At 36.9% G+C, this 15,961-nt stretch overlaps 1 protein-coding gene and 1 long non-coding RNA gene across 2 annotated transcripts; one reads left to right on the forward strand and one right to left on the reverse strand.

The window, feature by feature from the left end:
- Positions 1–516: 516 nt before the first annotated feature.
- On the reverse strand, positions 517–1,804 carry LOC110898151. The gene is made up of 3 exons (XR_002569239.2): positions 1,672–1,804; positions 1,071–1,124; positions 517–712 (listed from the first exon to the last, which is right to left on the reverse strand). It is a non-coding gene; the product is annotated as an uncharacterized LOC110898151 (long non-coding RNA).
- A 3,867-nt stretch (positions 1,805–5,671) lies between these two features.
- On the forward strand, positions 5,672–8,810 carry LOC110898152. The gene is made up of 2 exons (XM_022144906.2): positions 5,672–6,480; positions 8,504–8,810. The coding sequence occupies exons 1-2, from the start codon at positions 5,818–5,820 to the stop codon at positions 8,609–8,611; spliced, it is 771 nt and encodes a 256-aa protein (XP_022000598.1). The 5' UTR covers positions 5,672–5,817; the 3' UTR covers positions 8,612–8,810.
- The last annotated feature ends 7,151 nt before the right edge of the window (positions 8,811–15,961 follow it).

Consider the following 15,961-nt stretch of genomic DNA (forward strand, 5'->3'; position numbering starts at 1 on the left):
TACCTACCGTAGCTTACGGTGGCCACCGTAAGCTACGGTAGAGCCCAGCGAAATTCACCCCAAACTTCATATTTTCGACCATTCCGAACCGTTTTCGTGCACGGTTTCAATTCTACTAACCCCTAGGTATTCCAATGCACCATTTATTACTATTACTATATTCAAAACTCTTTCCAACACTTTATAACTTGTAACATTAATTACTATAAAGCTTTCTTAAAAGTTTTACCTCTATTTGCGTCTCGGAGCGAACACACCCATTCTTGCGAGCTTTCGGTTTGAGTTCGGGCACTACATTGTGTTCGAATCCCTCAAACCTAGGCTCTGATACCAACTTGAAACACCCTCTAATTTCATGCTTGAAAGTTACAAAAACGATACATAATTTAATCACCAAAATTTAAAATTTGGGCATGACCCGTTCGCATTTTGAACAATCTCCCTGTTTATAATATATCAAAATACTCAAATAACGTCACCTTCAGAAAAACATAAGAAAGATCTTAACATTTAAACTACCGTTTCAAAACATCAAGTTTAAGTTACTTAAATATTCACAAACATCTAGTTAAAACGTAAAACTTCAACACTACTAACTTTAACAAAAACCTTTAACTAATAAGGTTACTACAAAAGTTGCGGAAGCGCATCACGGGTGATCAAGGTGTGTTCGTATCCGAGCGACGCAATGACAATCATACGGGTGCTTTACCTACAATCATTCAACAAAATATATTAGTGTAGTACATATAACGTTTTCATCCTATCACAATACATATTCTCGGATTTACAAGATATCTTACCAATCGTCCTTATTACATTCCAATTCATCCTAGTCAAATAAACACAACTATTTCTCATTCACTTCCAATAACCCGTTTAGTACGGGTCAAGGAGAAAACTTCCATTAAATTCCTTCTCATCCGAACCCGAACCGACCCAACCACTATGGACCGATACGGATTCCTACTTTCACGTTCTCATTTGAAACATTTACCTTAATTGAATATCAATTATCAAGGAAACAATATCAATAAACTCACAACTAAACATGTAAGTAACGAACTTACCTCGATCTTGAGCCTTTGTTTGTGAACCGGAACTAGCTCCTTCTTCTTTCAATCCTACACGTAATCATTCTTATTTAGTTCATAATCCTTACATTCATAACCATACTTTCAAGTATCAATTCGCATTCCAAACACACACTTTCACAATTATTATTTCCATATTTTACACACAAGGCAAAACATCCTAATTCTTTCAATATTGCATGAATCACTATTCAAGCATTTAATCAAACACTTGGCGTGCATATAAGAATCTTAGCACTAAATTCAAGTGTTTTATGTATAATTTCCCTAATAATTTCCCAACTCTTTATCATTCAAAAATTACATAACAAAATCATCCTACAACATGGTAGTTCATAAATCTTCTTTATACACATACTTTTATCTATCACATCTACTCAATTTATTGAATTACAAGACCACTATAACACTAGGTTAAATGGGTTTTACTTCAAACCTTCTACTCTACTAAATTCAAACATGGTACTTCCTCTAAATGATGATTCTAAAGCATATTTAAGCTCAATTTCATACTAATTCACAGATTGATCAAAACTCACTATCACTAACTAGCATCAAATCACAAAATCTGACTTACCCAATGTATGAGACTCTTAGATGGTCGAGAATTGGATCACATGCATTCAAATTAGGTGAAATTTACACATCCAATCTTGGTGATTTGATGAACTAGGGTTAGAAAGGGTTTTATCCCTCCTGGTCGTTCCTTCTGCGTCGCACACCCACACTCACCCTTAATCATTCTTTTATTTTCTCATTTATTTGGCATTTTACACATTCAGCCCCCTAAGATTAATCAAGTTAACTTTATAGTACATGTTACTAATTTTGTGAGCTTCCTTGTTTATTACAACTTAACAAATTTTATTTAAGACTTTTAAACATTCAAGTAGTCAATTATGAGATTTTGGGGGGTTTTCAAAGAAAAAATGGTTATGTATATGGTTGTTGTAACCTTGGCCTTGGGGGTTTTCCAAAAAAAAATGATTTTTTTACATTCCACCCAAAGGTAGTTCATAAATTACTTTTAACCCAAAACTATTTGTTTTTTTACTTTTAACCCAAAACTTTTTATCTTTTGCAATCTATCCTCATAACTTTTTTTACTTTCAACTTTGGTCCTTTATAGTTTTCATTTTCCGCAAATTTTTCGCTTTATGCTTGGTTCTAAATTCTGTGACTTAACACATCGCAACGTGCATCTTTGGTTTAACGTTTTTACGTTTCGTTCTTAATTTTGCGAGTTAACACGACGCAACGTGCCTGTGTGGGTGAACGTTTTTACATCGTGTATTTTTTTCTCCGCTTGACAGGTTTAACATAACGTATAGGTCCTAGATCGACTTAGTTATAACTAAAGAATCCCCGCCGCATTGCGGCGGGTCTCAATCCTAGTTTTTACAAAAACTTAACTCTACTTTTTATAATTGGTCCTTTTAAATTTACAAACTAGCAAACAAGGACCTCATGTAATTTTTGTTTTGTAAAAGAAAATGAAACCTCTCATGACTATTGATGCATAACAAGGTTTGAGCTCCATGTGTTATGCATTGGGATGGAATTTCATTTTGAGGGTAGAGATCATCGCAGTTCCTAGGCATAAAGTCCATCCAACAGGTCAAGCCAAGCTGCTATGGGCACGAATATTGTCGAAGCACACCACTCCAGACACAAACATTGTCGAAGCACACCACTCCAAACCAAGTTGTTCCAAACGTGAGCATAGGTAGAAGCACATCATCCAAAAGCGAGCAACACCCATAACTAGCCAACGTGCATGAAATGTTATTGACGTTTTCATATATATTCTAACACCATTATGATAGCAAATAGCAACTATGTGTATATTTGAGTGTAGTAATGTGTTGTCACTCCAAGAGGTGCGGGTTCTAATATCGTGGTGAACATTGGTGTAAAAATTGGGAGTAGATTATGGGTGTGTAATTTTGTCGTTAAAAAAAAGGTGCATATTTAATTTGAGTAATTGTTTATAGGCTTTCTCTTTCGAATTACACTATTCAAGTTTCATATGCATCCATTTATTCTTCAATTCCAATAATCTTGAAATCTACATGACTCTAAAAAGTTGATAGTTCCATGTGAAATGTGGTCAATTTGGAACGTAATGAGCGACTAATATTACATCTGTGGCTGCTAACAACTGATAAGATATGAGACAGGACCCACAAGGTCGAGCATATGTCACACATAAGGGCTACAATGCCCATGCCACTAAAAGGGCTACAATGCACACGTCACCAAAACAGCTACAAACCCTGGTCCCTAGGTATGACTGTCACGATAGTGTGTCCACCAATAGAAGGCACCACAAGTGGAACAATAGAATGTCAATCAATAGAAAGCGAGATGTCGTCATCAAACGCTTATACCTTAGAGGGGACCATACCATAACGAAAGTGACAAGCTATCAATCATAGTATAAATCCGAGTGAGATCACACTTGGAAGGTTAACTGATATTCAATAGTCTCACCCCAAAACTAGCCAATTATATTTCATTGGTGAATACGTACTAGTTCTCATACGAAGATGTGGTTACTAGGAAAAACCCCTACCAATAGCGAGGCTAACAGTGTTTTCGGTTTTGTAGATTCATTCCTTGAAGCAATCAGTAGTACTCAGATCAAAACCTCTTTAGAGCTCTGATCCATATCATACTTGATCAGTCTTTATTTCTTTAACAACCAAACACAATTTAAAGTAACATCACAAGTTTTTAGCTTAAATTGGATCATGATGTTTTCTAGTAGCATATATCTGCTCAACTCTTTATTTCAATTTGATCTATGATATTTGTTCTTCCTCATAATTTGGTTTGTTTGAATCATCCCATTTAAAACCAAATCTGTATCAGTTTACTAAGTCTAATTTGGTTCAAGTTCAAAGCCAGCTTTAACATCTCAAATCGAAAAAACAATGTAATTATCGCGAATAGTTGAAAATCGATACCACCCTAACTCTCGCGCACACTCTTTTCCTGTCTCTTGTTTTTCTTATTTCAAAACACTTTACAAATAACAATTTCAATCTCAACCTCAAATCACATATATTTTTTTAAAGAATTATTTTTTTCACTCACCTCATTTTCTTTAATATATTTGAAAGGATTTTTTGTTTTGAATATTGAATCTTAACAAGTTCAATTTAAGTGCTTTTATAATTTAATTTGATCTCACCAAATCAGAACATAAATATTTAAAGCTAACGGTTGTAATGTGCATATGTGTGATCCTTGTAGCCTACGCAACGTCCCTCTTTTATATTCATGGTAGTTAAGTTGCAATATTAAACAACAAAACATGGATAAGATATTACACCTATTGAGATGTGACTTGGAGTGCTCACAAGTTGAAATTGAAAAACTTGTGTGCAATCATGTTTTTAAACTAGTGTTATTGGATTTTATCACCCTTAACTATTGGTCATTGGTTGCTGCCACCCCCAACTATTGCTTTGACGTCCGCCACCCTCAACTTAACACTTAGTGTGTTCTGTCACCAGATCACTAACTTTTGATCATGTTACTATACTTTTGGGGGTGTCCTAAGATCCCTAAAACCTTCCCAAGATCCCCATGACACCTCAAAAAGTGTAGTAACATGATCAAAAGTTAGTGATCAGTTAACGACGCGGTGACAGAACACACTAAGTGTTAAGTTGGGGATGACGGGCGTCAAAGTGATAGTTAGGGGTGACAACAGCCAATAGCCAATAATTGAGGGTGATAAAATCTAATAACTCTTTAAACTATTATGCATTATGAATTGAAAACTCATCTTATTAAAAAATAATGTTTTACGAGTTCAAACAAAGATACATAAACTTACCCATTTATACAATATTACATTACATTCATAACCATATATTTATGACCCTAGATTAGGATATAGGAAGGATGTGTTGAGTCGTCGTCTAATAATTAGGGGTAATTAGAACAAAACGGCTACACATTTCAAACATGGCTAACAATGATATTTACTTCAAATGTGGAGATGACATTTTAAGTCTCATTACATGTTCATCCATATATTGAATTTAATGTTTAATGTATGTTTCCGTGAATTTTAAAATTTAATTATAAAAACCATCCGTGTTACACATGAGTAAACAATTGTTTATAGGAATCATTTGTGTTACGCATGCGTAAACAATTGTATTAAAAGTGTAATATATGAGAACTTGGGACGGAGTCGTAATCTAATCTTATCATAACAATGTGTAACTAATTTCACTAACTTTAGACTTTTATATTTTTCTAACACCTAATTTACCAATGCTCCTATTGGCATTCATAACTTAATATAGACTATAGAGGGTAGATTTCTATTCACCCAAAGTTGTAGTTTAGGTATCTAAAGTGACATTTAATACCCATAAAGTATATTGAAGGTGACTAAGAGTTTTAAAGTCACTCTTCTAGAAAATTGTCAATAAAATATCTAAGGGGCATCTAAAACTATTTTGAAATGAATTAGGTTCACATCATGTAGGCCCATGGACCACCCCAAATTCACCAGGTTTTGAAATGTAATATATCATCTACACCATCCATCATCAATTCATCATATATGTGAAACAATAAGACATCCTTTGAGGTGACTATACTAAACCAACTTCAATAATTCAAAGAATTCATCAAATTTACATCTTTTTTATATAGATTCCCCTTGAATCCAAGAAAACTTCACCTTTGATGAAAAAAGATGGATTTTGAAGATGAAGAGTGGGTGAATGTTCCTTATGATGGACTACTTGAAGTCCATGAAGATGGGGATGAGAAAATATTCTCAAGAAAATATGTCAAAAGTCCCACAAGATATTACAAACCGAATTACTTCTATACTCCAAAGACGTATCAAGATTACGTCGAAGATGAACGAATATATGAAAAGCAATTGGATCATGAAGAAGAAGTCAAAGAAATCATCAAACTCCCAATTTTGATCGAGGATAAGGAAACTTCACATGAGTTTGAGCGTGGGCCAGGCTCAAATCAAGATCCGATCTTTCATGTTTTCTTAAAAAAAGAAAACCAATTTGTCGAAATGAAAATGGGTTCTCCGAGATTGAGTTCTCAAGAGTCTGATATGTCACGTGTTGAAATGGCTCCATTTCAACACGATGATAAACATGATGATCATGAGGTGAATTGTTCATCACCATCAAAGATGATCAAGAAAGAAGTGGTTGCTTGGAAAGAAAGTAACCAAAGAGTGAATTTTTGGAAGTGGGGTTTAAGTGGGATTGGTGTTTTTTGTTGTGTTGGCATGACTGCTGCCACCATTTGTATCATCATATGTGGAAATGGTAGAAGGCACAAACAACAAAACCAAAAGCTTAGGATTCAGATCTACCCAGAAAACAAGGTTTGGACACTTTTTATTTTCTTTACATTTTCACACTTAATTAAATTACTTACATGCCTTAAATTTATTATTTTAAGAAAAAGACATTTATACATGATAATATATCCTTGTCAATATTGAGCCTTAAGCCTGTTGCAGTCACTGTCTTCTCAACTACGTTGTATAATTAAACTCGTGGTTTATAACTCGTTTGTGACTATCTTGAAAAAGGCTCGCTCGGCGGAGCTTGACTAAAAGTTCGGGGGGGGGGGGGTGTAGTGGCGGAACTAGCCCATTAATTTAGGGGTATCATGATTTTTTTTATTGTTTTGGGTTTTGGGCTAACTTTAACAATTATATTTTGAGCTTCCTTTCAATTTTATTATTGTTAATTTGGGCTTTTTTTTTTATCATTCGGACTTAATTATTCTACAAGCTTTTGGGTTGTAAAATATTTGGTCTTATAAAAAATTGGATTTTACTAAAATCAAGTATCATATTTTTTGGTTAGGGGTATCCTCATATTTTTTTAGGGGTATCTTTTGTATAAAAACAAAAAATAAAATAAAAAATTACACTACGAATACGGGGTTGAGCCGTAGCCCGTGCTATGGCTACTAACTCTATAGTTCCGCCCCTGCGATCCTTTATAATTTAAAATTTTCGGACGAAAAATCGGAAATTTTACACTTCTAACCGAAACATTCGAGGGGCGAGTGCACCCCCGAGTTTCCACTAAGCTCCGTCTCTGCAGTCGTAACTCAACTCAAGATGATCTAGCTCCTATAAATATTTAACTCAACTCAAGATGATCTAGCTCCTATAAATATTTGAGTCGCTCGTTCACGCACTAATAAATTATCATCCTTATTTTTTTTGCATATTAGTAGTTTGATCATTGATGCTATACTTTTTAAAATTTATTATATGAGACTAGTCTTAGGGGCATAGTTTTTCCTACACTTGAGGGGACTTTGCATGTGATTGTGTTTATGTATCTATGCCTATGTTGTTGTATGATAGTATCTATGTTGCTTTTTTATTGTGTTACTCCCCCATCTTCATGTGTTGTCTTTTATAGAGGTAGCTTCCTATTTCTATATATTTAGTTCTATATGTTTGTCAATTCTTTGTTGTGATCTGATGGTCTCTCTAGAAGCAGTCTCTTTATCTATAAGGATGGAGGTAAGGTTTGCCGACATCCCACCGTTCTCAGACCCTATAAGTATCTTTGCTATCTATGGGATTTACTTACTGGGTATGGTTGTTGTTGTATGTGAGACATGTGTATAAAAAGTAATATATAAAATCATCAAAATTCAAGATAAACGAACCAACTCACCTATGACTCGAGCTAAATATGAGCTCAGCTTCAAGCTTAGATAGAAGATTACGAGCCAAGCCAGCTTTCCTTGTATCATTTTAGGCTCGAGCCGAAATTGGTTCGGTTTGTTCAATCTTTGAACAACCCTAAGCTCATTGAATAATTACTAATCACATCCTTAATCACTTTGTTTATTAAATTATTACATTAGATTAGATATATATAATTTATGAACTTCTTAGCTATAGTGATTTTTGTCCTTTTGTGATTTTTTTCATTTTTCCTTCTTTTTTTTTTTTTTTTTTTTTTGGTTTTTGCTTTTCCTTTTTAAGTTTAAATCAAACATGATGTTGTACATGTAACAAAATGAACGGTCTAGTACTGACTGAACAACGTCAGTTCGGAATTGATATTCGTTTTTATTGTTCCGATCGATGTAAACACATCTCGGTATTTTTCTGGTCGTATCATGACTTTTTTTTGTTTCTCTTTCGGTAAGTGTCGGTATCTTAATGAACCGAACCCATATCAAACGAGTTCCTACTATTGACGTTATTTTTACTATTGCGTCTACGTTTCCATCAAAAATTGGGTCACCCCGCCGCAGAGCGCGGGTGTAACCCACTAGTTTAAAGAAAAAACCCCATAAATTATACACGATAAGTATTTTCCATGTGCAATTTATATAGAGTTTGAACTTTAATATGGATGTATGGTCAGAGGATAAAGCAAGTGGTGCAAAAAGCAAATGAAGCAATGTCAGCAGTGAGAGGAGTTCCTTTGGTCAAGGCTCAAATCACGTATGGTGGACACTATGAAAGTATCTAGACCAATTTGCCATCTCAGTTATGTAAATATTGCAATTAAACTTTATATATTTTATGTGTGTATGTATGTATCTTTGTGTGTTTTTTAAGAAAAAATGTTTGTAAATAATATATGAAAATGCTCGGATGCTTCGTGTGTATTTTTGTGTATTTTTAAGAAAAAAAAGTTTGTAAATAATATACGAAAATGCTCGGATGCTTCCTGTGCGTTACCAAAATTGCATTTTTAGTCCCTACGTTTATAAAATTACATGTTTGTTTCCTATAGTTTAGAAATATATTACGGGGATTCTCCTAAGTGTGGATAGGTGTTAAGTAGGTGTAAAAAGACTAGAATAAATACAAAAAAACAAAAAAATAAATCCCCACCCTCCCTCAATCGTTTTTCCGTATCTTCGCAAACTCGTCGACGATAAGATTTCAAAAACTGTAGCTAAAAAAATATAGAGTAAAATGTAATTTGCGCCCCTGTGCTTTAGGGGCGGTGTCAAGATGAGTCCCCAAAATGATTTTTTCCCTGCTTGAGTCCCTGATGTTTGAAATTCATTACGATTTGAGTCATAATGCTAACTCTGTTAGTTAAATTGACCGAAAATACCATTTTGCCGTTATCTTTAATGTGAAAAACTTTTTTACCCTTACCTTTATTCTTATTATCAACCTTTGTTGCTAACTCTGTTAGTTAAATTGATTAACAAGACCATTTTGTCCTTATCCTTAATGTGAAAAAACTTTTTTACCCTTACCTTTATTCTCATTATCAACCTTTGTAAACTTTTTCTTGTAAGACCACCCATAGCGGGGTGTTTTTTGCAACCCTCCCCCCCACACACACACAACAAAAAAAAGCCCAATCATGCCCTTCCACCAACCCCAGGGGTGTTTTTGTTGCGAATTTGGGTTGGGGCGTTCCAAATTAAACGCCGGGTGGAGAAATCTTAAGCCAATTAGACCCTTTCACGGTTGGATGTATAAATATGGGTAATGATTGAATGAGAGTTATAGGGGGGTTATACCACTACACCCATTTTAAGATAATGGCACATAATACCCACATGCTGACTGGACCATCACATGGCCTAAAACGCCTAAAAGTGGAGGCATTATCTTCCTCTTCCACTACATGTTCTAATACAGGAAACCTAACCATGCACATATGCCACGTAACATCATTAATTTGTTGACAAAATGTCTACATTATTGTAAATCTAACATCTCATAACAATTTTTCAATTAGAATATTAAAGAATCCAAATTTTCTATTAGATTTTCTTTTCCATTAGTTTAGGATATTAAAGAATCCAAATTTTCCATCAGATTTTCTTTTCCATTAGTTTTAATTAATATCTATCGATATTTTTATATGACAAGGCACGCCTACCAGGCTTAAAGGCTAGCTTGAGAATGGTACCAGGCCCACTATCGCCTTCAACCACGTCGACCGCTTTAAGGACTTCTCCGACGATGAGCATTCCTAACTAAAGAGTGTCGTAGAGTGCCCAAACCTTGCATGCCGGTACCTTCACTTCTTCCTCTTCCGATAAGGTTCCAAACATTTTTACTTGTGATTGATGGAATGTACATCGAAGGTTGATTTTATACATAAATAAATGGTAAAATGAAATAAGTTGCATTTATTGTAGTTTTCTTGTATTTGATCACGTGTCATCGGCCAATAGGGGTTTTCTTGTTTGTTTTTAATGGTGATGAAAAATGTCAAATTGGTCAGATAGAATGGATGTGACATAGCTTAATGAGTTTATGTTAAAAGGCGATAATGATTAGTTGAGACCAAATGTAGTGGGCTGACGTCCGGCTCCATGATCGATGTCGAAAGGTCGGTCAAAAACAAGTTTAAAATTTGGTCCTAAGTACCTTTACTAGCAAGGGTAAGTAGGGTCGTCTCCACAGGGAATATGTGGTTAGTGTTGATTGTAGAAACCTAGATTAACTAAAACTAAGAAAAACTATTGCTTTGATTGCGTTTTGAGATTTTGGATCGAGAATAATTAAGAAAGTTATCAATTTTAAAGAAAAGCAACCCCCTCCGGATTTCCGGTTCAATGATTCACCCAAACCTGTTTAATTAGATAGATACCAAAAGGTCTTGTTAACGGTTTAGTTTGATTGATAATCAAAGACAAGTTTTTAATAATAACCTATGCAATTTAATTACCAAATCATAAGTGCCAAGAACCCACCCAATAACCAAACTACTCACGATGCAAGAAAACCGAATGCGAATGGTAAAAGATGAATAATTGCAACACTTACAATTCTTTTAAACAAAACTAAACCACAAGTATTCTTCAAGTTATGAAAAACAATCCAAAGAACTAAATAAACAAGGTTTGAGTTTCACATACATGAACCATCCACTCGGAGGTGGTCACAAAAGAATCTAGCCACTCATAGTCATGAGTTGATCTTCTTGGTTGTCTTGGATGTTTGATTGCATGAAAGATTGATGAAAATTGAGGTTGGGAACTCCAAAATTCGTCCTTGGGAAGTGGAAAACGGCTAGGGTTAGTGTATATCTCGTTTTGGGGTTGAAGATATCTTAAAATAAAGTGAAATCCTTAATTTTCGCGTGACTATCTGCTGTCAGCGCAAGGTTGCGCCCCCCCTGGCACAAGGTTGCGCCCCTGACTGACTAGCATCTGTATTGCGCCCAAACTGACACCAGGTTGCGCCAAACTGGTTTCTTCTTGCGCCAAGTACTGGTTTCTCACCATTTTTCGCATTTTTCAACTCCCAACTTGTGTGTAAGCTTCTAACCTTCATAAATCTTCCCGAAAACCTCCTGCTTAGCTTCAATATCCATCCGTTAAGCTTTGGGTACCTACAAATAGAAACACACTCAAAGTAACCATGTTTTATGATGATACACACTTAAAACCTTATATTTACACATGTTAAAAAACGGTTATTTACCCTTCTATCACATCCCCACACTTCACCTTTGCTTGCCCTCAAGCAAACCGTTACGGAATTACTCACCATCGTAACAATACCTCTAAACCCCTATACCGATGCAACCGTTTAAGTCCCAAATCATACCCGTCCCATAGACTAACACAATCGAGATTGACAGTCCGACAAGCAAGTGATGCAATTTATAAACTTTAAGACTTGTCTATTCAAAACTAACATGCTTAGGATTACAACACATGCTACACGCCTCTCACAATAAACTCTCCTCTCGGTTTAATATCTGAACTAGCGTGTAATGTGCTAGCATTTATATCACTCAAAACCAAACATGAAATCCTGTAATCATAGGCTTGTATAACAATCATACCTCCACTGTATCATATAACACGACACGCATCAAAAGGACTTTCGGTTTTGGGCTTAGGCTAAAGGTAGGAAATTTTTGGCTTATATTTATAGATTTTTATGTGGCAAACAAACGACCAAACCGTGACAACTTATTTGCAAAACATAACATACTTTTGGGTTGGTTTCTACCCAAGAACATAGACAATATTCACAACACTTTCTTTTTGTCTTTTTCTTTTTTCTTCTTTTTTTCTTTTTTTTTTGTTTTCTCAATTATTCAAAGCTGTCATCCACGGTCGCTATCAAACAATTCATGTTAGGTGGACAAACGAAAGGGTAAATAGGCTCAACAGGGCTACTAAGGGTGATGGTTCGGTAAACATAAAACAAACACAACGGGTGTACGGGATATCCTAATGCCTTTATCATTCACGTGCACATGTCAAACCACAGTCTCAGCATGCATCAAATCATACAAGTTCTAACACAGAATAACATGCGGCCTGCTCTCAACAAATGAAGTCATAAAGTAAATCATTCTATCATTCTACAGGCTCAAAATCTCACCAAGAAAGGGTAAAAGGGTTGCCGACATGAAGCATATGCAATCTAAAGCATGTTACCCCTAAATAGACATCTCTTCTCAATTCTTTTATCCTAAAAACACTTGTCGGACCTACTCTCATGAAACTTAAAGGAACGACCATGACAAGCGACTATGTTAGTTTACTACCGGCAAGGAACCCATTAGTGATTGAAACATTCGGTTTTCATATCCATTTAGTTTACCTAAGGCGATGAAATTCTTTAAAATTTTCAAAATTTTCAATTTTTTCAGTTTTCATCGTTTTCAATCACTTTCAACCTCTTTTAAACTATGTCCCAAGCCTTTGCCTTCCCGGGTTGCCATATCCCCACACTTGGGCGACATTGTCCCCAATGTATAGTGTTTTAAAAACAGAACCCGGGAATACCAACTAACAAACCTCATGAGCGACCGTGCCTAACACAAATAAATTAACACATTCCCTAACACATAAAGTTTAACACCACCAAAAACACGAATAAAAATGCAATAATAAAAGTGGAACAGACTCCCCTGGTTTAAAGCGTAGAATCCTCATGCGTCATGTTCCACCACGACCGTATAGCGTTTCATTCGCGGCCGTGTCCACAAGTCCTCGGGTCAATCTCTACAATTAGTGTGCAGATCATCCCCGTCCTAATGGAGATTGAGTATGGACGGTTCTGACTAAACTCTAATCCATGCATTGTCCACCACTGCAACTAGAACGTATTAGGACTTCCCCAAACATCCCCACACTTGGACCATTGCATCCGTAGAGATTAGTAACCTGATAACCTGCAACAGTACTCATGCAAAAACAAAACAAATATACACTACTCTACAACCTCGGGCTGCCTCCCGAGAGCGCTAAGTTTATAGGTCTTCAGCCAGACCGTACCTGATATACCCTCATGGTGGTTGAGTGGGATGCTTGCGTCCCATGGCCTCTACGTAGGTACCCCGCCAATGCTCTAGTAAGTCGTCCACTGTCTTCCACATTGGACCGGATAACTTTAACCTCCTTTTTGCATTATCAACTTCAGGCGGTTTCTTTTTCTTCTTCTTCCCTCGTCACTTCCCCTTGTCCGTTTTAAACTCCTCATGCACCACACTTTCCTTTTTCCTTACCGCTTCGCATCCTGCCCCTTCAAACCTGTCAACCAACAAACACTCCTGTTTGGTTTGACTCTCCTTTGCAGGAGAGACATTTTCATCACCATTTTCAGCTTTTGAGCGTTCACCTGAAATAGGAGGATTAGTCGCATCCGAAAACATATTTAACCGCAATTCGCGGTCACCAAACCTCATACTTACCGTTCCATCAACGCAGTTTATAATTGCATGAGCAGTCGCTAAGAACGGTCTACCCAGAATGACTGGAGGGTGCGTGTTCTTTGAACTTGTGGCACAATCAAGAACTAAGAAGTCAACTGGGTAGTAACACTCTTCTATTTTCACAATTACGTCCCTTACAATCCCCCTCGGGCACATAGGAGTCTGATCAGCCAACATCACGGTGGTGTTAACTTTTTGTAGCGGACCAAAATCATATTGGTCATACAGACTCCCTGGTAAAATACTAACACACGCTCCAAGATCCAACAGTGCCCTTTTTATTTTAAATTCACCCACTTGTATGGAAATAATGGGTTCTCCTGGATCTTGGAGTTTGGGGGGGAAGGGTACCCACTAAAACGGCATTCACGTTTGTAGTCAAATCAAGTTTTTTAGGAAACTTGTGAAGTCGTTTTTGGGTACTTAACTCTTTCAAACACTCCACATGATCGGGACTCTCTTTAATCGCATCAAGTAAGGGTAGATTAATTTTAGCTTGTTTAAAGCTTTCCCACCTTTCATCCCTTGGTGGGTCCCGATCATGTTGAGAACCCGATTCAGTATTAACATACTCCACCACCTCCTCAACTACTTGTGATGGTGGAGCTACCTCAACGCTACCAGTGTCAAAAATTGGACGAACACTTACCGCATTGATGTGCACATTTCTTCCATTCTTTAAGCTAGATGACTGATGTGCTGGATTAACTGTGGTAGTGCTTGGCAACTTACCTGGATCTCTTCTCAGCTGAGCTAGATCTTCTGCTAGCTGCCCCAACTGTTTCTGCATTGCTTTCGAAGTTTTGTCTCTAACCTCATTATCCTTCTGAATATCCTTCATAAATGACATGATTGCATCTAGCTTCGAATTACTCGAGTCGCCTCCACCACCTGAAGAATTACCTTGCAGGTTGCCTTGATTCCTCCAACTCCCTTGATAATTGCTTTGATTTTGTTGTTGGTTGTTGGCTTGAGGCCCTTGACTGTATTGGCCTCGATTCTGGTAACCTCCTTGTTGGTAATTTCCTTGCTGATTCTGATACTGCTGACCTCCTTGGTTAGGTACCTGAAAATTGGGGTTCAACTGATTAACAGAATTACCATAACTAAAATTGGGGTGGTTTCGCAAACCTGGATGATATGTATTCGATTTCATATCATATTGCTTTCGTTCACCATAGATTTGATTCACTTCATCGGTCTGACCACCCAACACAACACATTCTCCGACTTGATGTCCTAACTCTCCACATTCAGTGCACACTGAAAACGTATTGGTGGTTTTAACTTCACCCCCTTTTCCAAGGTTCATTTGAGCTAACTGACGCTCAAGCAATAAGTTTTGATGCCTCAACTTCTCAACTCGTTCCTCAGCTTCATAATCAACTGACTTCGCTGAACTCGATCTCGCCCTCCTGCTAGATTGTGCCTGTCTTTTCGAAGTGGCACTTTGTCTCTCCAAGTATGCCCAATCTGCAGCCTCGATGTTTGTGAGAAACGTACCATTACTGATGGCGATAAGATCTCTTACATCATCAGGAAGTAGCCCATCATAGAATGCCTTGATCAATTCCCATGTCTGAATTTCATGATGCGGGCATTTCCTCAGCAACTCCTTAAACCTTGTGAACGCCTCATGGAACGGTTCCCCTGAATGCTGTTGGAAAGCTCTGATTGCGTCCCGAGCTTCACTGGTTCTGTTCATTGTGTAATACTCCTCCAAAAATACCTGTTGCATCTCTTGCCAAGTGTAGATACTCCCCGGAGGTAATGTTGCGAACCATTGGCGTGCCTTGTCTTTCAGGGTAAATTGAAACAACATTAGCTTCACCTCATCCTTTGTGAACCCTGACCCTCCAATAGTCTGGCAAATTGAATCAAAACTTGCAATGTGCAAGTATGGTTCTTCGGTTCTTTTTCCATAGAATTCAGGCAAATGGCCTAAGTATTGAGGCCTCACCTCGAAGGGTCGATTATTAATCCCCACCGGTGTAACTATAGCTGATGAGTTGGGTACTATAACGGGTCGACAGTGACCTTCAACGCCTTGAATTGGTGCCCCTTGAACGACTTGTGGGACACCGTCCATAAACTGTATCTGCTCACCCCTAAACCGATTATTAGCTCTTCCCGTATTAAACTGCGGGACTCCATTATGAACTTGAT

Source organism: Helianthus annuus, chromosome 13 (genome assembly GCF_002127325.2).
Source record: "Helianthus annuus cultivar XRQ/B chromosome 13, HanXRQr2.0-SUNRISE, whole genome shotgun sequence".
In the NCBI taxonomy this organism is placed as follows: domain Eukaryota; kingdom Viridiplantae; phylum Streptophyta; class Magnoliopsida; order Asterales; family Asteraceae; genus Helianthus; species Helianthus annuus.

Bases quoted from the DNA above. Each gene is read 5' to 3' on its own strand.
- LOC110898152 (XM_022144906.2), top strand. From the start codon at position 5,818: ATGGATTTTGAAGATGAAGAGTGGGTGAATGTTCCTTATGATGGACTA. The intron at 6,481-8,503 runs GTTTGGACACTT...ATGTATGGTCAG, and splicing joins AGATCTACCCAGAAAACAAG to AGGATAAAGCAAGTGGTGCA.